Below are 23434 nucleotides of genomic sequence, written 5' to 3'. Positions count from 1 at the left end.
TATTGTTTCCTTTTATTTCGCCCAATATTGTCTAGCTACGTACGCTTTACTAGTTTACTATGTAGCGAAATTATCCCGTATAGCTAACGCACGTATACAAAATTTAAAAGGCAATGAAAAAATAAGTAATGTTTTGTTTGGTTTTCTAAACACAGGATTAGAGGTGCGAGTGACCTGTTGCATGTACTTCATTATCTAATGTTAAGCTCGACAATTTACTTCCTATAAACTGACGTTATTTGGTTAATTCCTAGCCTACAATGATGGTTAGATAGATGTCAAAGGCACTGTATGTTCTAGCGCTCCATTTTATTACCTTCAGGCGACCGGGAAGCCTAACATACACGCGGTGAACAAACAATTCTACCAATTGGAATAATCTTTTAACGCTCCTGAATGCCGCCCAGAACTCTGTCAGCAGCCGACGTGAACAGCAGTGAATACTACAAGCACAAGTTCATAGCTTTAGAATGCCCCTTGTCTGTACACGAATGATCGTAAGAGCTGGAAGAACAAACCAATGTTACACATTCACACATTCTGCCTTTTCCCTAATTTACATTAGGATCTGACAAGGAAAAATTTAGCTGTCCTGATGTTGAAAACCTTTTTTTTTTTAATGTACACTTTAATGTCAACGAAATATTAGTGTATTTATTACGTCTCTAACCAGTATTTCGACGGACATACGTTCTCATCCAGACGATAGCCACGACGATGGCGATGACCAGCAGTGCTCCTGCGCCAACAGCGATGGCGATCCCCACAGTCCTTGAGGAGTCGTAGGTGAAGTCGGCGCCTGCCATTAAATAGGACACTTTATTTCAATTCGGTATAAATAATCAAAACTTTCTACAGGGTCTGAAAGCTGACGAGAATAGAAGCACAAAATTAGAAGCATTAGAAGATTAGAAGCACAGACGTACACTAAGTTTTAAACAAAGTTTCTTATCCTTTTATCATGATATCTTCATTTTAATAACTCTTAGCAAACACGATCCCGTCCGCCACCTTGAGAAAGTAGAGTATTAAGATCAGCTATACTCATGTATGTTTGCTAGTACAGTCATCGCTAACCAGCGCCTAGAGAGACGAGCGGTGGCCCATCGATGTGAACTGCGTTACCGTCCGCCTAGTTTCAAAGCTCGAGTTGATGGTAATTCCCATGGGAGAGTACGCAAGGTCTTACAAAGGCTTCAGTGGCAGTTTCAATTTATTTGTCAAGAAAATTGAACTAAAACTAGGTGCTCACATGCCAATCCTTGCTATGAATGCCACAACTCCGTCGAATAATAAAAAAAAAACAGTTATGGCGCAGGCGAGCTGGTGTAGGTTTACCATTTCTTCTAGACCACCTGAGACTGGGCGGAAGAAACACGACGACGGCTCAAACACAGCTAACCACTTTATTTGGTGCTCCCTCCTTTTATGCATTCTGAACCCAAAATTGTCACCAGAAATAACACACTCCAAACAATGGCACCATGGGGACACGCCTTAACCCCGCCGCCACGCTTGTCTTAAAAAAAAAGACACGAATTAATAAACAAAAGGTACACACATCAAAACATCAAAACATCGGCCGAAGGGAACATGATTTGACCTCGCAGCCATTCTTATCTTTACAACAAACGAACAAGCGAACCACACGGAACCGACTGCAGTTCGAACCCATCGACCTGTCGCACTTGCTTTTCTCTCTCTCTCTTTCTCTATTTTTTTTCTCTTACGTACGCAAACAAACGGAACAAAATCATGGCTCTCCCGAAAAAAGACAAGACCTGTTCAAGTCATACTCGCACAAAAGCTTTCGCCCTATCACCAAGAAGCATAGACGACTGGCTTCTGCAGTTGCCAATCGACCTAATGTTTACTGTCTCTTTTACAACCCTTTTGACGTCATTGACCTCTTTGCATACTGCCGTTGTACCGGACCACTCGGCTGTGCAGTTTCTGCACTCTTGTACATGTGTCGCAATTTCGGAATTAGGCGCGTTTGTCTTTACGTTTCCTTTGTGCTCAGCTAGACGACCGTTCAATCATCTTGAGCTTTACCCTATATACCTAAAACCGCAAGTCATCGGTATGTCGTAAACGACACCAGTTTCGCAAAGCACAGATTTTTCCCTGTGACCCTTTTGGCACCCTTTTTTCTCTCTTTGGAACGGGGTGAGGTTGCTCAACTTAAGTTTGTATGTTGTTTTTGTATCTTCTGTGATTTTCATTTTGTTGCTTCATTCAGTTGTGCAATGAATTGTATTACATTAATTTTATCAATTTTGATAGAAAAATTACGTTAAATTTCAATTAACCCTCAGGAGTTCACTGAATAATGTTGGCTGCCATATTTATTGTTGTCAAATACCCTAAACACCTTCGCAGTTATTACGTAAAGGTGGGGTGGGGGAGGGTACCCTTTATGTAATGCTTGCGAAGGTCTATATTGCACTTGACAACAACAAAATATACGAAAACCAGAATTATTCAGCCAACCGCTGAGGCTTAGTTTTGATTTTCTGGGGATTGGAAACGCGCATTGGAAACGTGCGACCTAAATCACATTTCCAATGCGTCTACATCGCAAATAGGATTAGCAAGATTGGGGACGCCTCAGTCAAGATTACTGTGGCAGACGGGACGAGGCAAGTTTTACTACTTTTAGACGTGCAGTGCTATCAAGTCTTCTCGTTTTCTTGTTATATTTAATTAGTCTTTAGCTCCTGTTCCTTTTACTGCTATTTAAGAATGCATTAGCACACCCGTGATGAGGAATTAAGGTGCTACTGCAGTATTACTTAATCAGGGCCCGTCCTAATTGGACATCATCCAAGAGGCTATACGGCTGTGACACTTTACTAATGTACATTGTTCGAAGACAGGGTGGAAGAGAGAGGTGTCTCAACAAGAGACCCAAAGTCGCCAAAATTAGTTCTGGCTTCGCGCATCTCCCGGCAGGGGCACTGTCGGTTTAGGGTACTTCGCAAAGGTGCAGACCTCCACCGCGCGGGCTTGTAAACGTGTGCGCGAATAAGGAAGGTTCCACGATTGGCTCTTATCGGACCACTAATGTCCATTAAGATGCCCCTAGATATGTGCCATTTTATGGCGTTTGCAAGAAAGGTGACCAAACTTTTGCCACAGTCGCTCCAGGCCAAGCCGGCGCCGTTTACACAGCTCTACTCTTCTACCATGGTCTTAAGCCTGGTTCAGACAGTTGCGCTTGACTGCGTTTGACTGCGTTGCGGCAGCGAGAAACCAGCACATCCCTGCTGCTTATATCGCGTGCCAAGATGATTCCTTGAATTGAATTCCACGCTTCATACGAAGTACAGACTTGCTGGTGACTCGTTTTCGGTACTCGACGCAGCGCAGTCAAACGCACTCAAACGCAAGTGTCTGAACCGGCCTTTATATAAGCTTCTTAGCGGACTTAGACGTACTGCTTTTTAATTACTGCCCATGATTAATTTTACTTTACAGATGACGCATTCACAGTTTTGTCTTTCGCCTTTTGCTTTTTGTTTTTCCTTACTTAAGCGCAACAGTGGAGCGCTCTTGCAACGGCCTGCCCTTTTTAACGTTTTTTTTTTTTTACTGTTTTTGAACGAAGAAAACGTTACTGCGACACAAGCCGGAAGAAACTAAACGCAGTCTAACATCCCTTTCACATGGGCGACAAAAAGGTAACCTTTAACATATCGCCCATTGCAATCGGCTGATCAGCCCGCGCACTTGGGTGGCGAACAGACTTATGCAATATTGAATTGTCCTTGTGCTTTATTGAAGCGATCATATACTCCAAACCGTGGCCGGTTTGGAGTATATGATCGCTTCAATATAGCATAAGTACAATTTAACAAGAAATATGTTTCGAGACTGGAAAAGGAAACACAACTTCTTAGCTATTAATATAATCCTGGTGTTTAACGTGTCAAAATTAGACAAAAAAATATTAGCATTTGATCCGCCGTGGAAGTTCGTGTAACTAAAATCGCGTCATTGTTGCGAATCCACCGAAAGCGAGAGTGGCCTTGTCATTACTAACCTCTCAATCTTGGGAGCGTTCGGCGGGAAGTTAGCGCTTGCAAGGCATTCATTTTTTTCTTTGTACTAGATATATCATTTCATCTATAATAGTTTTCAAGTCAGCGTCTTAAATCACCAATGACATTTAAACAGGGAGTAGTAAGAAAAAAAAAAGATTTAACCGCTCTCAATAAGCAAGCTAGAAAACACCGCGTGTGCACGGTCATGCATGACCCGCGAAAGACTGAATCCGTGGTCACACTGATATTATATCACAAAAAGGAATGCCCACAGGCGATGTCTAAGGCGTTTTTCTTCCTTGTAGGACAGTCCGCTGTCACATTTGTCATGCAAAACTGTCTGTGCAAAACTATCGAACATGATTAAGGTGTGTCCGCGGATATTTCTTAGTCATCACGTCTGCTAAGAAACTTCGTGTATCTTGTTAAATGTGTGAGCAGTGTGACTGGAGATTTAAGCAGACAAGTGGTGGTCCCAAGAGCGCGCTTCGGAAGCGGCGGCTGTTCTCCGATCTTCCCCGTGTCGTAAAGATGGCGCCCGCCGGCCAATGTTGCCCGCCCCTCTGTGCTCGCACGACTGCAGCGCCGCGTGTCGCACTTTTGCCGGCCCGGCAGTCGCTCCTTTCTGCTAACGTCTTATAGTTCCGACTGTGCATCGCATTTTTAACCTAAACAGCTGGACACACTTGTCATCGGTTGAGTGCTGTTATTTCAAGGATGGTTATTCCTCCGTGTGGTTTACGTCTATGTAAACAGGTGTTCTCTATTTATAGAAATCTTAAACAGCATTTTCGCGGGTACAGCAAGCAGTTAATTTAGTTCTTTTTTATCCTGATACGCGAGATACAATACACACGACTAAACAAAACCTTGAGGGTTTCTGGTTAAGATTAGCGAGGTCACTCTACTTACGGTTGCTGTCAGCGCCTTCAACATCATTTGAGTCTCTCACTGGCACGTCTGAAAGGGATAAACAGAGTGTATTTCGCATATATAGTGGGCATTAAAAGTTGTTTGCATTCGAACAAAATATAAAAGTGTCTGCCGACTTCCTACATTCCAAGTTGCAACGGCAGGACTTGCGTTCATACCCGGTTAACACACGTTTCGAGCTGAAACTGTGAGGATTTTGTGAGCTGCGATTTTTGCGTTGCAATTGAGAACGTTCTCCGCTGCGACTGAGAACTTCGCGCACAGGTCATAAATTATAGATCTCCTCAGTATTCCATAAGTTTTGATTCTTCTGCAGCTATAGATGATTTGAATTTTAGGTAGAAAGGCAGCCAACATCAAACCACTCGAAATATGTCGGCAAAAAGGCAAATTGCACGAGTGAAGACCCCCAAAATCGTAATGTTAGCGGCGAAAGATGTTTTTTTTTAACAAACTATAATTCATCGTACTTGACATCTCATAAGAGTTAAAGTAAGTTCAGTTCAAATTTCTTTAGCTAAGGGTTCAAAACATATTCTCAGTTTTACACGCACTATCACGCAAATAAAAGCAGAAACAGTCCGTGGGCCTTTCGCCTACCTCTCAGGTTTTGATATAGGTGTGGCTCAAACAATGAATGCAATGAAATGTCGAGGTCTTATACTTCGGTCCACTTTACAAAGAGAGTGATAATGCAACCTGTAGAGACCGCAGACGCAGGCAAAGTTAGGGTTGGGGCTCCAGCGTCATTTACTCATCTAGCTGCATGCGAACATCGCGCCATCCCTACTTATGGCCTTAAAGCATTTTGTTACTGGGTTCCTGCTTTTTTTTCTTTACTGCCTCTTTAGACACAAATTTGTTTCTTGTCAAGTGGTGTTATGAACGTGTCATAATTTATAAGAAACATTTATTTTCTCATTTTTAGGAGGAGACTTCGTTAAAAGTTCCCCTAGTGAAACTCGGCTATCCTGCGTTTGCTTCTTTTTTTTTTTTTTTTCTTAAACATTTTATACCTGTGCATCGTGGTTCCTGACCGCTCCATTGTCCGTCGGCTCCACAGGTCCTCAGAGCTTCCCCAACCAGCTTGAATTCGTGCAAGCATTGGTATTCTACCAGGCTCCCGAAAGTGGTTGACCCGTTGAGAAGCTGACCTCGACCGTTGCCGATCACTGATGGTCTGCCGCAGTCGACCACTGGCAAGAAAGACACACCAGCGAGTTATTTTTACATGCATATAAAACACGAATGCGTACAATGAGATGCGAGAGAATTAAAAGCACATACTCTGGGGAAATTTTAAATAATGCTCCTTCTTGTTAAAATACAAGAAAACTGCGAACAACCTGAACGTAACATATTTCTGTAGAGGTTCGGGGTAGCAGTCAATTACATCGAGAAAAAAAAAACGTATTTAAACGACGTGGAGAGCTAGGCAGAGGTGCACGGAGACTCCATCAAGATACGCTACGTTGTTATCAGATCTCCAATCCAGAACGATAGCATAAGATGGAATGGAACGTTGAATTTTAATCCGACTGGTCGCCGATCCGCAAGCTAGGACGCTCTCTGGCCGTTCTTTGGCCGTGCGCCTGTCCTAACCTTTGTCTTCGTTTGTGCACGACTATAGTATATCTAGCCACCAATTGGCTACTGAGCAGGAGCATTTATATGTGTTCTTTCATATTCATCAGCCATTGCAATGCAAGAAGGTCTGGTAGCTTGCGCCCGTAATTACTGCGAGGGAAGCTTCTAAGGAGGGTAAAGCACAGCACTCGCTGTTTGTCGACAACTTCAATATATACTCTTGTCCTTTGTGGTAAAAAGAATCCGGCAAAATTGAGATTTCTGAGCCCCCATGAGACTTACGTGCGCATGTCGACGCGTCGCCACTCCAGAGTCCGTTGGCTTGGCAGATGCGGGTGGTAAGTCCCTGAAGCTCGTAGCCCTGCTCGCAGGAATACTCGACCGAGGAACCCACGGAGTCGTCGGAGAACTTAATCACTGTCCAGCTGTCGCTCGCCTTGGGCTCGGCACATCTGACTTCTGCGTGGATCAAAAAACGCGATACATTTTAGTGCGGATTTTATACATTTACTATACTGTTCATCAAAACACTTTTTTTTTTCTTGTTAATCATGAGATTCTTTCTTGTATCGATAGGTATTGAAAGGAGAGCGCCCAGGACGTCTCTTTTGAATGGTCGGATTCAACAAGTGCTCGTTGCCTTTCCGTAGTTCACTGGCTGCTGCACTCTAAGCCAATTAGACGCTGAAGTGTTGTCCAAGCTCTGAAGCCCGTGCTGGAGGCGGGACAAAAGAAATACTTCCTTGACGTTTTCCTATTGTCAGTGGCCGTGGTTGTTTACATCTTGCAGTTGAATGACAACGTGCAAATATTGTCGGGGGCGTAATCACGTATGATCAAACTTTTGCTTTGTTGCTGTATACTAGTGAGCACCTTTTATTGAACAGAGGTCATAACTTATAATAAGGGTTGCTACTAGCCCCGATTCTTACCAAATGGACTTAAGACGTAGTAAATTGACAAGGCAGAGCTATGGTAGCAACCAAGTTAGTATCAAGGCTCCCAATTCACCAGCCACGGGGCACTTAAGTAAGTCGGTGCGACGCGAAGGAAATAAGGTAGCTTTTAACTAAAGAGCAGTAGCCTGGCACCTATGGTACTTGATTGATACCCAGCGTTCAACTGAGGAGCTCCGTGAACCTGCGACAGTACTTCAACGAATCCAAATGATACATGATGAAGCTAAACGAAGCCATGACATAAACGTGTGAGACTTTGTGTATTTTTTCTCCCACTCAATGCCCCAGAAATTTTGATTTATTTTTCCTGCATCTCTCCTATATTATAGTATAAGTATGCCTCAATTTGGAAAGAAGACTAAATATACAGTCCGACTTTTTGTCCCTTGTTACCACCGTGGAGATTTTTCGCAGTAGTTACTTTGTCGATCTCAATGTAGGTGCTACCTCCTGCCAGAATCAGCCAATCTTTTCTCTCTTCACCTTTTTACAATTCATAAACACGATTAATCTAAACGCTATGGTAGAAGCTAAACAAAATTTCCTGTTTATCTATTTCCAGTGTCTAACAATAAACTTAACATTGAGTCAATCATGAAGCAAAAGTGAGCAAAGAAAATAACATATGCCCCAAAACACATGGCTCATCAAAGTGATGTTGCCCCTCACCTATGGTTTCATTATATACTCTACTAGAGGAATACATTTCACTCCGCACAAATCCAGCGGCCTTGGCGCGGACACGTTTTGTGTGGTTAGAGCGGCTGGGTGCGTCATTGCCCCGGGGGTTTCACTTTTGAATTGTGAGGGATGGATACTGCTGTATTTCGTCATGGTTATCTCAAGCGCTAGCCGAGGCAGGCATATTTGTTGTTTAGACGATCCCAGTACCGGCGCACCCTCGGTGCTGCTCGAGCGCGCGACAGCGTCAACATCGCGATGGGCATGCGTTCTCCCGAACACGACCTGTCCATACCGCTGGTAGACTAGTTTATCCCATAGGAGCACTACCTAATTCACACGAGCGGAATGGAATATAGCTTCTATAGCAATGTATTCAATTTAATCTCTTACCAAGGCAAAGCGGTTCAGGACCGCTCCAGGTTCCGTTCTCGAGGCACAGTCTTCGAGGTGCACCATCCAACTGGTAGTTTCGGTCACACTCATACTCCACCGTAGCGCCGTAGTGCGTCGAATTAGTAGACAGGAGCCAGTGGCCATTTCCGATGGGAAGGGGAAAGCTGCATTCCACGTCTGTAAAAGATAAAGTTTTTATCAGTTGTCTTGTCATACTCTGAGCCAGTGAATTGAGACCTCTAAAAACTGGTTCATCTCTACATCATATTGTTAGTATAATTTGCTTTTAATCTGGGCTACCCGACTACATATGGTCGCCTTTTTTATCGCATTCTTTGGCTACTTCACTCAGTTTTCGCGATAGGCTATCTGACCTCCAATGTGCCGTGCTTATGTGCCGCGCGCGTATGAGGAGATGCCGCGCTGTGGCGCGGCGTCTTCTCAAACGCAATTGACTCAGTCGACGAAAGTATGACACCAACATGACCGACACACTGTGCCGTACGTGTGGAAGTGGACGAAACTATGCACCACTTGGTTTTTGAGCGTCCGGCACTTGCACCGCGGAAAACCTCGGCACTCGAACTCGAATCGACCAAGCCCTCGGGTTTACCGAAGAGGACACATATGTGCAGTGCTCGATGCGGAAACTCGAGGCTTCGTGGGCAGTACATTGTTGAAACACAACGAGTGGTTACACTCTGCTTTCTGACATTTTGTCTTCTTCTTTTTTATGTTTCGCCTAGTCTATTCAGTAGACGCCCGATTCAAAGGGAATCGCCGCATAACTTCAGAACAATACGCAGGACGTCCGCAATAGCATCCACCGCGCGTATGGGAGCGTCGTCCACGACGTCGTCCCAGAAGTCGTCCTAAACGTTTGCCTTTAACGTCCTCCTTGACATCGACCTGGACATCGTTCTTAAGCTCTTCCTAGAGGTCATTCTTGAAATCGCCCTAGAAGTCGCAATCGAAGTTGGCCTAGCAATCAGATAAACCCGCGCCGCGCATACACGAAGCGGCAGTACGCACACACTCACATTTGAGCCCAAGCTACGAAGCAATCACTCATGGCTCCGGCGCAAGCACATAAACCCCCGCCGCGCATACACGAAGCGGAAGTACGCACACTCTCACATTTGCGCCCAAGCTGCGAAGCAATTATCGGTTTGAGTTGAGCTAGTCGGCACATGGTCAATGATGGAGGTGAAACAGCTTGAGCGTTAGGCGATTACGGAGACACGGGAGAAAACACACAAGAAGCTGCACTGATGGTGAGGAAACAGCTTAAATATTAAATGATTACGCCGAGAAAAAGCAATCACTCAATTTCGAAGTGGCGCGCTGCAGCTGCGCTGACGTTAATGACCGCATCGTAAGCCATTCATAAAATGGAGTGTTTACTCAAAATTTGCGTCGTCGTATTCACAGTAGCTTCGTCATGAGTCTCATGACGATTGCTATCACAATTCATAGACAACCAACAATAGCGGTTTCTGCAGTATAATTTTTAATATCATAGTTTATTTTAAGGAATATGGTGGGTCTGCTTGAAGGTCCAGCAGTTTGGAGTGTTGATCTCTGCTATCTACGGAAGAATCTGGAGGAATGACGACACTGAAAATTTGTTTAGACCTAAAAAAAACACTAGTCTGAGCTCTGACATTGAGCACGTCTTTTCAACTCTTTACGACACGCCCAGTGTCCCAGCGCAGACGGCATTGCTGGGTCAAAACATATTTTCAGCTTCGTCAACTGCCGAGCCTCCTCCATAGATTGTACTAACGGGTTCTCCCAATTGCTTTCCGGCAAAGTAGAATACAGTGCTTATTTTTATATGTGTGTGTGTGTGTTTGCTTTACCACGGGAGATTAGGGCTTAAAACGACACGGAGTGTGCGAATACAGTTTCGAATCGAATAGCACTGCGTCATTTATAACCTTCGCAGCGGAAGGGAAAGCCACGACAACCAGTTTTCTTCAAAGCGTTAAAAAGGGATGACACTGCGCTATTTCATTTGAAACGGTATTTGCACACCGCTAAGAGCAACCTATCAGGTTGATGTCATTGTCTGCATACATGGTTCCGGGTCCTTAGCTAATTTATTGTGAACTCTGTGATGAAGATAATAGCAAAAAATAGTGCGGCATTTCATTGGAAACGGTATTTTCACACCGCTAAAAGCAACCTATCAGGTTGATGTCATTGTCTGCATACATGGTTCCGGGTCCTTAGCTAATTTATTGTGAACTCTGTGATGAAGATAATAGCAAAAAAATAGTGCGGCATTTTTTTGGGGGTTATGGTTAAATGTTAGGTTTTTATGCGGCTGGTAGATTCGCAGGAGACCTAGGAAAGAATAGACCGATTTCACAAAGAGTTCGGTGCATGCGTAAGCGCCGCCATAACTTTAGCTCACTCGATGTAGACGGCAGCGCACGAGAGGGCTCGTGCCGCCCCGTGCTTACACGCGCAGTGCTCCAGCGGGGTTTTCGCGAGTTCAGAAAGACTCAGGTTCCCTCGATGCGGACTCAAACTGTCTGGTGAGATCAGTTTATTGACAACACTGTTATCATTATTGCAGCCTGGAAACATGCTCTTAGGTATGGATATTCTTAGAACAGAGTAAAACTGAGGGAAAACTGGACGATGACTGAATATTAGCTAGAACTAAAACAAAAGTGCTTAAAAATATTCAATAAGTTGTCAACGAAGGTACCGAATTTCATTGTAATTAATTAGTTATAATCTAGTGATTATTAAAGAAGTCTTTTACTTTAAAGTTAACATTCCTTTCACAAATAACACAACAACAAATATCTTGAACGTGTTTTTTTTATCTATTTTCTTCATAATCATGCATATAATTTTATGTAATATTCGGTGGTTTTAACAAAAAGCTTGTACTTAGAGTGTCGTCCACAATAGAAAAAATCGTCTATTGGGCAGGACAGGGCGAAGCTATTACTTAATAATTGTCATTTTTGGCTACTTCAAAGACAAAAAAGCTATAGCGTCAGAAGTGCGGAACAATTAAACGCCGACATCGCCAAAGTAACAGCTGACGTCGTCTTACGCTTTGAGTGCGACGCGGTATTATCTATGATTAATGAGTCCCGAAACAACCGAGTTAAAAACACTGATTTAGAACAAATGAACCTTCGGTGTTCAGGGACTGTTGTGGGATCTCTTGTTTTCTGTCACTTTTGGGTATTTCGAACTTGTGAACCACCTGAGGTCTGGAAGCTTGATCAGGACAAGTGACGGGAATACTACCATGGGCAAGAAAACATTAATATGGTTGCACGCGCGGAGAATGTCCCTATTACAACTAGGATTCAATGTTTCCGGAGTTGATTATCCGTGATATTCGGATGGTGTTTCTCGGAGTTTATTTTTTCGCAAACATACGGGGTTTATCGGAGTTTATTTTACGGCGCTCCCAATTTAAAATAAAATAAAAAAAAAATGAAGTGTGGGTACTGTGACCCGTTTTTCCTAAAAGAACCTTCACGAACTAAAAGGCAAACCCCTTTTGGAAGTAGTTCAAGATTTCGAAGGAAACTGAAGTGGCATCTACTTGAAACCACTGACTCTGTTTTTATAAAATTTACCTGCAAAACACCGTCTCTTCTTTTCTTTTTTTTTTTTTTTTTTTTTTGTGTGTGTGTCGTTGCGACTTTGAAATTTGGAGTATTTCGGATAAATTTGCTGTGGCCTAAAGTTTACCTGCGGGTGTTTTTCTAATTTTTTCGAATTCATCCGAAAACACAGACCCCCCCTCCCCCCCCCCCCCCCCCCCCCCCTCCGGCCTACAACCTACCTGGCTGTGAAGGCCACAAATTACCGAGTAAGCCAAGAACCTGGACTCTACCGAGCATGCCGTCCTAGCCTTCCTGTCTGGCAGCTTCCCGCGATCTTCCAGTGACCTTTTGTTAGCGCTGTCTGCGCTTGGCTGTCAGTTCCGGCTAGGCTTCTTTATCTTATCTTACGGTGGACCGTATACCGCGCCCTACCAGCCATCCCAGCGAATCCGGCTCTCTGGAGGTGTCACGTGTCCAGGCACCCCACGGGCCGCCGCAACACACACGTGGCATTTTGATTGGCTGGGACGACCCGTAGCGTCCTCAGCAGTCCATCGTGAGTGGAGTAAAGTTTAGATTGGAGTGCTCTTCCCTCAAGGAGACGTCGTCTTTTTTTTCTTTAGTCCGTTCCGCTCTCGCGTCTAATTGCAATGTACGCTCCGAGACGCTGTCCACAAGAAGAAGGAAACTGTCTCGAGCAACGCTGTCCTGGCCTTGCTAAAAGCGTCCTGCTCAACGGTTGCCTGAAGACAGGTAAAAGAATACGACAGAGTAAACTAAGCAGAAACTATAAGAAAAATGTCAGTGGTTCCACTCAAGCTGTCGGAGAGTTGTTTGGTCTTTACCAGCATCTCGTAACTAAAGCTTTTTTTTTTTTTATTAAACCATTTGGTTAACTTTCTGGAAACAAAGGTTATGCCAAGCGGATCGAAGCAAAAAATTAGATACGTAATAGGGAAACGTTCGTGCATTATACAGGATGTCGAAGATCACACCTTCTAAACAAGAAACTATAGGAGGTTCGCCAAAATATTTGTTTTTGCACCTAGGTCATCTTCCCAGACAAACACGAAGGTCGAGATTATGATCGTATCGGTCGACTTCATATTCAACTTAGATTTAACAACATTTTTTTTTTTAATTACTGTATTTGGGGTATGTGTTAATAATTGAAATTTCAAGGAAGACCTAGTGCCCCGATTGCTCCAATCTCAATCATTCTCTTAACCAGTCCGTGTCCCGAGCGCATCTTTATGGGGAGCGCAAGGTCTTCTGCTTCCGAACTCCGAGCTCTTATTGACTCTGGCTGGGAGAATAGTGGGTAGACATCTAAGCGAGCTGCTTCGATGTCTACCCCCTACACTTCAATCAGAACCAATCAGAGCTCTGCGTTCTGAAGCCGCCACGACCCCCTGCAGAAGAAGCAGAAGAACTTGCTCACCTCACACACCCCGTTCTACTTCCGTTCGCAGCCGATGCTACTTTCTGAAGGAGCCTATCAAGTGTTACTCTAAAAATGCATCATTACAATGCTCATAGCTTTTGCACGTTTGTGCTATCAGCGTCTAAACCATTGAACAGTGAATGCGTTCTAATCGTTCACTTTTACCTCGACACAGTTAAGGAGCTCGTGTCGTAGAAAAGCCGGCGTCATGACGTCATGACCCGATCGACCAATCCGGATTTTCCCGTCACAGCATGTTGTGACGGGAAAATCCCGATTGGTCGATCGGGTCATGACGTCACAGCCCCGTGATGTCGGGCGAGAATTACAAACAACCCACAACGCTCGCATGAGGCTGGACGTCACGCGTGTAATGAAAGTGATTCGAAAACATGACGTGTAATGCGAATTAAAGGTCGCCACATGTCTTGAACGATTTGACTTTATACAGTAATTCATTTGCCTCAAATAATTTTAGACGGGATTTGAACCCGCGACCCATCGGTTGCCAGCCAGACACGCCACCAATGACTAGGCCAGGTCCGCCGCACATCCCGCGAACTGTCAGGAGTCGGACAAGCGAATGATAAGGCGATGCGTACTGGGCCCGATAACGCTATCGCGTTCAACTCTTAAAAGCGAAGCATAAAAGCCCTCTAAGTTTTTTGTGTTTTTTTTTTTCTTTTTGTGATTGGTTTACTTGGTCGTAGGAAGGGCGCAAAGGCAGCGAGAGCCGTGAGAATCCACCTTTGAAGCTGCTTGGTTGGATCCACCGGATCCTATACTTCGTTTCAGCTTCGGTCCGAGCGCGGCCGATGTTATGAGCAGAAGGGCCAATCAAACAGCGCAAAAAGCGAAACGTCATGACGTGCTCTCTGCAGTTGATAGGACCAGCCGGTATTCGCCATGTCTCTGTGCGCGCTCCTCCGCCGGCTAGTCCTATCAAGAGCAGAGAGCACGCCATGACGCTGCGCTTTTTGCGGTGTTTGATTGGCCCTTCGGCTCATAACATCGACCGCGTTCGGACCGAAGCTGAAACGAAATATAGAGTCGGGTCTGCTCCGCCTTACAGTAAAATCGTACAGATTAGCTACTCAATACGGCTAATAACGCATTCAATTTCCCGATAAAAGCGAAAAGCCCCTCGCGGATTGAAGTGGCCATTGCGTATGGCCTGCGACCTGCGTCTGTATGACAATGGCCCGGTGCAAATAAGAGTTCTTTTCTTGTTCTCGCCTGGCGAAAAAAAAAAAAAAAAAAACTTATTGATCCAACGAGTGTCTGCACTAATTACGATGAAAGGTCAGTCTTGTGTACCGTGGGGGTCTGGGGGGCATGGGGTAAGAACGGAAGTGTAGGGAGCACTCTAGAAACAGTAGGGCTAGGGCAACCGGGAATGAAAGTAAGGAAAGGACCAGGAAGAGAGCGGAGTGTGAGGGTGTGTGAACGACGGGATGTGCACGGTGGTGACAATTGGGGACTGAGACAATAAAGAACAGAGTTAGGCCTATGATTTGTTTGGAGTGTGTTCGCGAAACATAACGGTACTCACAGACGCATTCGGGCACTTCTCCCGTCCACTCGCCGGTCACCTGGCAAGTTCGCAACGACTCTCCCTGAACGATGTGTCCCGTGACGCAGCGGTATTGCACCGTGGAAGCGATCTTGAAGGATTCCGCAGAAGACCGGTCGTTGTCGCCGTAGACAACGGTGGCGTTCTTGGGTACTTCCGGTGGCTTGCAGCGAATTTCTGAACACGAAAAGAGGAACGGCATTTGTCAAACCTACATTGAATGTTTTAATCAAGTAATCGCGGTTTAGTTCGACGTGAGCGCGTTGGTGAAGTTAAATAAAAACAGAAAGAATAAACATAGGGACGGACAGAACAGCACCTCTTGCGGTTATTTCTTTTTTTTTTTTTTTTCGCTAAATGTGTTTCTTCGGTGCGAGTGCCTTCGAAAGCTGAAAAAGTTGCAATGTATTATTCAGGAAGAAACGTATTGCTTTTACTGTGTTTTTAGCTCTGTTATCCTTATATAATCTCTCTGGTAAAAAGAAAAACCGCCTCTTGAATAAAAGGGATTAAAAAAACTACAAATCATAAGATGAGCATTCGCTGTCGTCTAGGACCCTTAATATATTACTTTTGTATAAACTTTAGTTTCTCGTGATATACTTTTTTTGCAAGTATACACGAGTGACCTACTAGATATCTTAACTTATTTTCATAAACTGTCGGTCGCGATAAAATTATTTATGTATGCCGCACAGCATCGATTACAATCTTATTATCCTGCTTTATGCAAACACCCATGATTAGAAAGGCTTGATGGCAGTGCCCTTTTAAATGTTTATGTTCTGCGCACAAACCCGGTTTTTCGTTTATTTACTAAAGTCCTTTTCTATTTATCCTGATCATCCAGTAAGGGCCCCTTTCTATCGAACAAAGTAATGAGCCTTTGCGTGCATCATATCTATGCGAAAGAACTGAATTCCCACTAGAATGGGGGCTTCAGCGTCCTGCCGAGTCTATTTTAATTGCCTGCTGGGTTTATATAACCGTCAGTTTAGAGGCGAAGAAAGTGCAGCATGTGCCGACCAAGTTTATACGTTTTGAGAAGCATATCACAGACGACGAGCGTATCGTGAGCACTATAACAACAAAGTATTTGTTTGTGTTGGGGGTTTGTTTTAGTGTCTTTTCAAAGACTAGAACTATCTGTAGGAAACGGAAACGGTAGAGAAACAACTTGAAGAGAATGTTACACACTCGATGTTCCCTCGGGAACGTGTTATCGTTATATTTCTCATCGTTTCCTTTCTTTTCTCGTAATTAATATCAACACGGTCGTTGTTGTTGTTGTTGTTGTTTTTAAAGGGGCATATTTGTTCGTGCTTTGCCTCGTAATGAAATATAATATTCTACTTCGTTTCAGCAGTCGACGCTACAAGCGACTAATCATACAACGTCAAACGCGCAAATCACTGTGGGTTTCTTATTTCTTTCAGCTTATGGGTTCAGTGATGAAAGAACACGTACAGAAACATGACGAAAACCGCGACGGTGCGCTTTTGACGGGTAATGATTGGTCCTATCAGCTCGTAGCGGGGGCTGCGTCTGGACTTCAAGGTATAACGAAGTGTAATCGCTCGCTTTGCGCTCTCTGGAGAGACCGACATTGCGCCCAGCACGCTACGTTATTTACTAATTTTTCTCTCTCCTCGCCGAAAACATTTATGCGTTGCGCCAAGAAATAAAAATAGCAAAACGACACCTCCCCCCCCCCCCCTTCCATCATTCAACTGCGGTGTTCAACGAGATGAACAACGCAACCGACGCAGCCGAAAGCATGTACCGCTTAGCAATGACTGCACACAAGTACAAGGTATCGAATGACTGAAAGCTCTAGGTACACAGGACGTGGCTTTTTATGACTAAGCTTCTCGCTTCCTGATTTGATCTTCTGGGTTCTTCTTATCCGTTGATGCTGGAATCTCTTTGGTTGCAGAGGTATAATAAAGAGTTCTTGTAGAGGCGTTTTCCACCTTCGCTACGCACTCCGGAACGAAGACGCCACTACTGCGCATGCGCGGCGTTAGCCTTGCCTGAACGTTACTAAAACGCTCAGTTAGGAAACTCACCCTCGAAAACTGGGCTGCTGGCGTCCACCGAGACCAAGCCAAATACGACGACAGCGCCACCCTTTACCGACATATGGCTAATGCTAGAGCCACTGAATGTGCCCAGAGTACCGAGGCTCGAGGCGCAAAGATGGCGGTTCAATCTTTTTTTCTTTGTTGTGGTCACCATGAGCTTTAAGAAAGCATGCTTTTGCGTAAAAGCAAACGAAGAAAGCTCTTTTTGTAGGAACTTTTATTGGAGATTAGCGCAAAATAACAGGCGCGAGATGTTTTATAAAAAAATTAGCTTACGAGGTTTCCGGCTCAATTAATAGTGTTCTTATAGACGCTTTGCGGCAGCTGTGCGTGGGCGCCGCCATAACCGACCTTCAGTTTTTGTTTCCTCTTAATCTGTTCGCTTCCCTTCATCGTTGTCACGGTAGGACAGGTTATCGCCACTTTAGATTCTACTGCGTTCTTTTTCCCAGCATAGGGCTTTGTGGAGGCTCGTCAATGCCCGCTTCAGTGGGTCGGCATCTCGGTAAGACAAGAGAAGGTCGGCAATGACGTTTCAATCCGGCGCGTGTTGTAAGTGTCTATACAACCATGTCTCACCGGTGGTTTCGGGTGGCGCGTCTCACCCCTAGGCGCGTCCTAACTTCGGCAGTAATTCGCGGCGCGTCCGCTTGGGCGACGGGGTCTGCATCCCCGAAACCCCTTCCACCGTATATGTTTCGGCACCAATATGGCCGATGAATGCCAAAATAGCACAGTCACACTGGACGCCGTCGAAAGCGATACCCCCTTACATATAATATAACCAGCCGTGCAGTTTCCCGAGTAACCAGTGCGGGAGAAATGGCGGCGTTGCGATCGCCATTAGCTCAGTTCTCGAGTACGGATCGGTGCCACTTCTGCAGGGCACGCTGTATGGCAGTTTCCCAACTGAGTTGTTCTAGTAACGTTGCCTTGCCTGCAGAGTCCCGGATCTCTAGCGGGTTGCTGAGAACGTTGCGGGGCAGAAGGAACGATCTATGAAAACTCCAAACTGAGATGCTCAGCGTTTCTTAAGTTGTCCGCGGCTTTCAACGGCGTGAGCGACCAAAAACGTTGCTCTGGTCGAAGTTCGCGATTGGTCAAATGCCCGTCCAATGGCCGGTTCACTGCGAAAATGATTTTGCTCGTGACGTCACGAACGGAAACCACGAGAAGGCGCCACCGAAACGTCTCGGCGCTGACAACGGGAGTTTCCGAGAAAAAAGAACCGTGTTTTTCGGCCGGGTAAATGAACCCCAGACCCCATCAAAAGGACCCCAGACCCCGTCAAGCTGCTCACATAGCAGCTTTTTGTCTGGAGGTCCCTCCAGTGTATATCTGGAAAATAAAGCTTGAATTGAAAATTGAAATTGAAACTATGCGTCGCAGAAAGTTCCGAATCTGTTAGAATGGGACGCTAGCGGTTGGGAGATAGAGGACGAAACTTTGAGAACGTGGCGTTGCCTAAATCAAAAGATTGTTAAAAAAAAAATTGTTTTTTCTTTTTTTTTTTTTTTGGTAAGCTGACGTCCACCTTAGACTAATATTGTAAAAAAAAAAAAAGAAAGACTGCGTGGGGTCCTGCAGCACCTATTTAAGCTAAAAAAAAACTGGTTAACAAGAAAACAAAATACTGTTTTCTTCCTTGCTGTCAACTTTTTTCACTGCTGCAATGAAATTTGTTTTGTCAATATTAGGCTTAGGTGGACTTCTGCTCATAAAGAAAGCTTCTTTTTTTTTCTATTGCTCTTTGTTATTATTTAGGTAACGTCGTTTTCTCAAACATTTGCTTTCTACCCGAACAGCGACCGTCATATTTTGTCGAAGTTCTAGCTTCCCCCGATTCTCATTTTATTATTGCGTTAGCAGTAGTACCCACACAACAGGGAAGAGCTGACGGCGTCCGTCTGTGGACAAAACAATGGAAAGAGAAGCGCGCCGCGTAGAGAGGAGGAGAGTAGTAAAGGACAAAGGCGAGAGGGAGGCCACGTCACGATTCGGAAGCCAATGGGCACGTTCACTAGCGGCTCCCTCAGCTCCGAACGGAATAACTGGAGTTGGACTCCTCGTAGCGCCTACTGAACGCCAAAACAACCGCGGCTCTTCAGGTGCTCCTACGCAGTTTCCACTTCCTCCCCTGTAACAGACGGTCTCCAAATAAAATGGAAGCAGACGACGCCGAGCACGATCGCTTTTATTTGACGCCAGTATTGAGGAAGTCTTGACGAGGTCGTTAAAGAAAACGCGAGTGACTGTACACATCAGCGCTGCTGTTCGAAGCGATCCAACGCGATCGAGCTCTTGGTGCTGCACACGCTGCTACTGCTATAAAACCCGCCAAAAACGTCGTCAGCACACGTAAAATATGGAGTTCGGCGAATCTACGCCGCCGGTTACGATACTTTTATACGGCCGTACGTTTTGTTCTCCCGTTTGTTACGAACTTCCTATAAAATGTATCCGTATACACACGGAAAGTTTGGCCGCACTCGGCGATCAAGGTTTTGTCGGCCGAAGCGAGCGTCAGCCAACGTACACCCCCGATTTAGCTACGCAAACAAAACAACAATCGGGATCATGCTCTGCGTGAGCGTCCAACCATACCAAAATAAAGTTCATACCTTGCCTTTCTCTGTTCAGCACGGACAGGACTATCGTCGATATTCACCAAGTTTCCGTGCAACGGCGATCAAGACACGGCGTCAAATGAACATTTACGTTGTTTATTAGCATATTCAAAAAAAAAAAAAAAAAAAAATACGGTTCAATGCATTTTTTGAAAAGAATCTTACCTAGAAAAGAAGTTCGAACGCGAATGGATTTTTTCGAAAAGAACCTTACCTGGAAAAGAAGTTCGAACGCGTTATTCGCCTTACCTTGACCTCTTTTTATTACCAAAAAGCGAGCAAACCGCAGACCCGCGACGAAGCCGACGGAGCTTATCTCGCTATTTTTTTTTTTTTTCTTGTAGCACCGGAACTTCGTCAGCGATCCGGAATAACGTCATGCTGTGCTCTTTTGACTCCTCGTGCACCGTCTCCGGACTCGGTGCACGAGAGCCTGGCTCCGATGACTCAAAGTTACGTGCACCGGAAGTCGGTTTTTGCTGTCTAATGGAAGGAGCGCTGACCCCTTGACTCGTGGAGCCGCTACTGAACATGCCAAATGAGCGCGCGGATGCCGGGACGAGTCTGAACTTGCAGGTGTGCGAAGCGAGTATGCCTTGGTTTGTGCTACAAAATTGAGTGTGACACAGCACTATGTTCTGTTTCATACTTAGCGTGCAACGTTGTCGAAGCTACTGGCGCGAGCGTGTCGCTGGATCTCGTTGATCATTTGCACGCGTTCTCGCGCAAACAAAACCATAGATGAAGCCACGCGCTCGCGCCAGTAGCTTTGACAGCGTTCCACGCTAAGTATGAAACAGAGTGTAGTATACTAGCAATGGTCCAAGAAGGCCGCGAAAGAGGACGGATCGTGAACGAAGAAGACGGGCTGCCGAAACCCGTGAACAGTGAAAGTAGCGTCAGGCAGCGGATGCCGCTGCTAGGCGCATCAGGCGGCCGAACGAGAGAGAGGGGCGGAAGTAGCGCCCAGCTCGGCTGGCCGCATTTATTAGACTGCGATACTCCGCTACCACAGCTAACCCCGTAATCTACGTGATCAACTTCCAGCGAGGGCATGTACGCCTACTCATGTTCTGCCCGTTCAGGCGCGAGGTAGTCATTCTAGACCGCAACAAAACAATTAAAAGCAGGTCCATGGGTGGATCCTTAGGGAATCAACTAGGATATCACCCTTGGGAAACGCGGCACACGTCCCCAATTGGGAAACTTTAACACTGACCCCGTAACAAAGCCAAAGAGAAGAAGCAAACATAGACGAAGCAAAAAAAACCAAAAAGGTAAAGCCCAAACATGAAAGTGAAGGGGTCAGCGTTAGTGTTTCCCAAAGGCGGACGTGTTTGGCGTTTCGCAAAGGTCATGCTAACGCTTTTCCTAAGGATCCACCAATCAATCTTCCTTGAATTTTTTACCCCAGGTGAAAAACACGCTTCTCTTTTTTCGGGAACACCGTGTACATATTGTGAACCAATTTCAGACGCAAACTGTGATATTAGGAGTTGTATATACAGTTCCGCTAGTTTCCGTGTGGATTGATAAAATACTCATTGCTGTATGTTAAAGACACCAGGATAACAGTCGTGCTGTGCTGGAGGCAAGTACAGTCTGAAGTGAAAGCGATAAACGCCGCATCAAATCAAGCTTGCTCCCCCGTCATATACATTAAAGAAAATATCTAGAGCGCGCAATATAATTTATTTGTAGAGACCCCGCGTGTTTGTGAGGTCACGATACAGTACTGTTGCCAGGTTAAAGAACAAAAAACATATTTTATCTAACCAGATTAAAATATACAAATAATGACCTGTATAGTTCGAGTTTAACAATCGAAACCGGCAGATAAATAAGTCTTGTACCTCTAACACCAGCGTGACGGTTACTTGGAGTTTGTTGCAGTTTTGTCGAAACTAGAGGTTCGACAGGTTTGGTGGATCTTCGACTTTTTTTGACGAAGTTTGATTTCTTGAGCAGTGCTGCTCGACTTGTACCCAAACAATTTAAATTACGGGAAATAAAATTTTCTATACGTTAGGTTGTCTTACATTTTTGAAAAAAGTTTCCAATCCTTACTCGATATAAAATTAAACATAAACCTTTAATGATCCAGTTTGTGAAAAAGTATGCTGCGCCCTTTTCCGCCTGACAGCACACGGCCATCTTGAATTTACGATCATGCGCATAATAGTCAAACTTTTGTCGCGCCTTTGTCAAACATAAGGGTTTCAAGCTAAAAAAAAAAGATTCGAACCTGTTGGCAAACTGAGACCTCGGCAGACTTGTGCCTATCTCAAATACTCTACTCACGATATTGTATTTAAAATACTTTTTGAAGTATCGTGGTATCTTGCAAATACTTTTGATCGAGAGAATTTGATACTGTATTGTAAATAAATTTGTGAGTATGTTATTCTCATTATTTGAAGTACATATTTAACATTCCGCCATTTTCCGAGGTTTTCGGTATGAAGTAGGGTGGGCGTGGCACGAGCAAACAAGAACATTCTTTCGAGCAACCAAATCCTGTTGCTAGCTCCAATAAGCTACGGTGACTTAGATTGAGCTCGTAAAAACATCGCATTTGTTCCGATTGTGATTCATATTTCATCCCAAAGTTTGTACAATTAAGATTTTCCTCTCGCCTTCCCAAAGGCGCCTTTTGTTTCCCAGAGTTTCCCCCAAAAGATCCTCAAACAAAAGGGGTGGCTTTATGGAAGTAAAAATAGCCACACTGAGGCGCAACACAGAACGGGAAACGACCCACGACAACAATGCAGACTTCGGTATCAAGAAAATAACAAATAGAAGAAAATCAGAAGGGGACACAAAACGGAAGAAATTTCTTTTTTTGCTTGTTGTATTATTAAAAGCGCTACAGCAAAACGTCAAAGCTTTTTTTTTGTCGTCAGTATGGCGTTTATTGCTCTCGCGAACACTGAAGCGAACATTGATAAGCAGAGCACAGTACAGAAAATGAACTACGAGCAGAATGGCCGCTCCGATCATCGACCCGACAAGAAAATTCTGGAACAATCGCCCGCTTATCTGGCAGCACGAACGCATTCACCCACTCTTTCTTTCCCCAGACAATTCTCGACTGGAACAACCTGCCTGATGCCATCGTAACAATTGAAAACTCTGACGCATTCAAAACGTAATTATCGAGATTATTTGATTAAACAGCAAGGTTTAATTTTGAACTGTGTTTATTGTGCCTAATGTTTTTTGTTTTGCTTTTTGGTGGTTTTATTGAACTCTTGTTAATGTGTGCATATTTATTTTCCCTTCTTTGTGTTATTATTGTATGAAACCTATCCATGCAGCCCCCCCCCCCCCTTTATGTAATGCTCTCACGAGGGCCTTTACGGGTATATGAATAAATAAATAAAATAAAGATGCCAACAAAGCGACGCCAACGTTGAGTGCCTTTCTGAACGTAACTACTTAAAGGGGCACTGACACCCCAAAGGTCGTATTCTTTTTTATTGTCTAAAACGATGCAAGTTGTAGTCATAAACACGCAAAA

At 44.6% G+C, this 23434-nt stretch overlaps 1 protein-coding gene across 1 annotated transcript in view; it reads right to left on the bottom strand.

The window, feature by feature from the left end:
- LOC8039312 (E-selectin) overlaps window positions 1-23434 on the bottom strand; it is a 67842-nt gene that overhangs the window by 1126 nt on the left and 43282 nt on the right. Inside the window, exons 12-17 of the mRNA XM_029983846.4 lie at window positions 15183-15380; window positions 8600-8779; window positions 6849-7025; window positions 5996-6175; window positions 4959-5006; window positions 691-799 (exon numbers count right to left, since the gene is read on the bottom strand). Of these exons, the coding sequence (XP_029839706.4) occupies window positions 691-799; window positions 4959-5006; window positions 5996-6175; window positions 6849-7025; window positions 8600-8779; window positions 15183-15380 (892 nt within the window). The remainder of the gene's footprint in view (window positions 1-690; window positions 800-4958; window positions 5007-5995; window positions 6176-6848; window positions 7026-8599; window positions 8780-15182; window positions 15381-23434) is intronic.

The sequence above is a fragment of the Ixodes scapularis genome, unplaced genomic scaffold, assembly GCF_016920785.2.
Source record: "Ixodes scapularis isolate PalLabHiFi unplaced genomic scaffold, ASM1692078v2 PGA_scaffold8__174_contigs__length_109621045, whole genome shotgun sequence".
NCBI classification, from domain to species: Eukaryota; Metazoa; Arthropoda; class Arachnida; order Ixodida; family Ixodidae; genus Ixodes; species Ixodes scapularis.
Note: the sequence above shows the minus strand (reverse complement) of the source record. Positions and strands in the feature narration are given on the sequence as shown.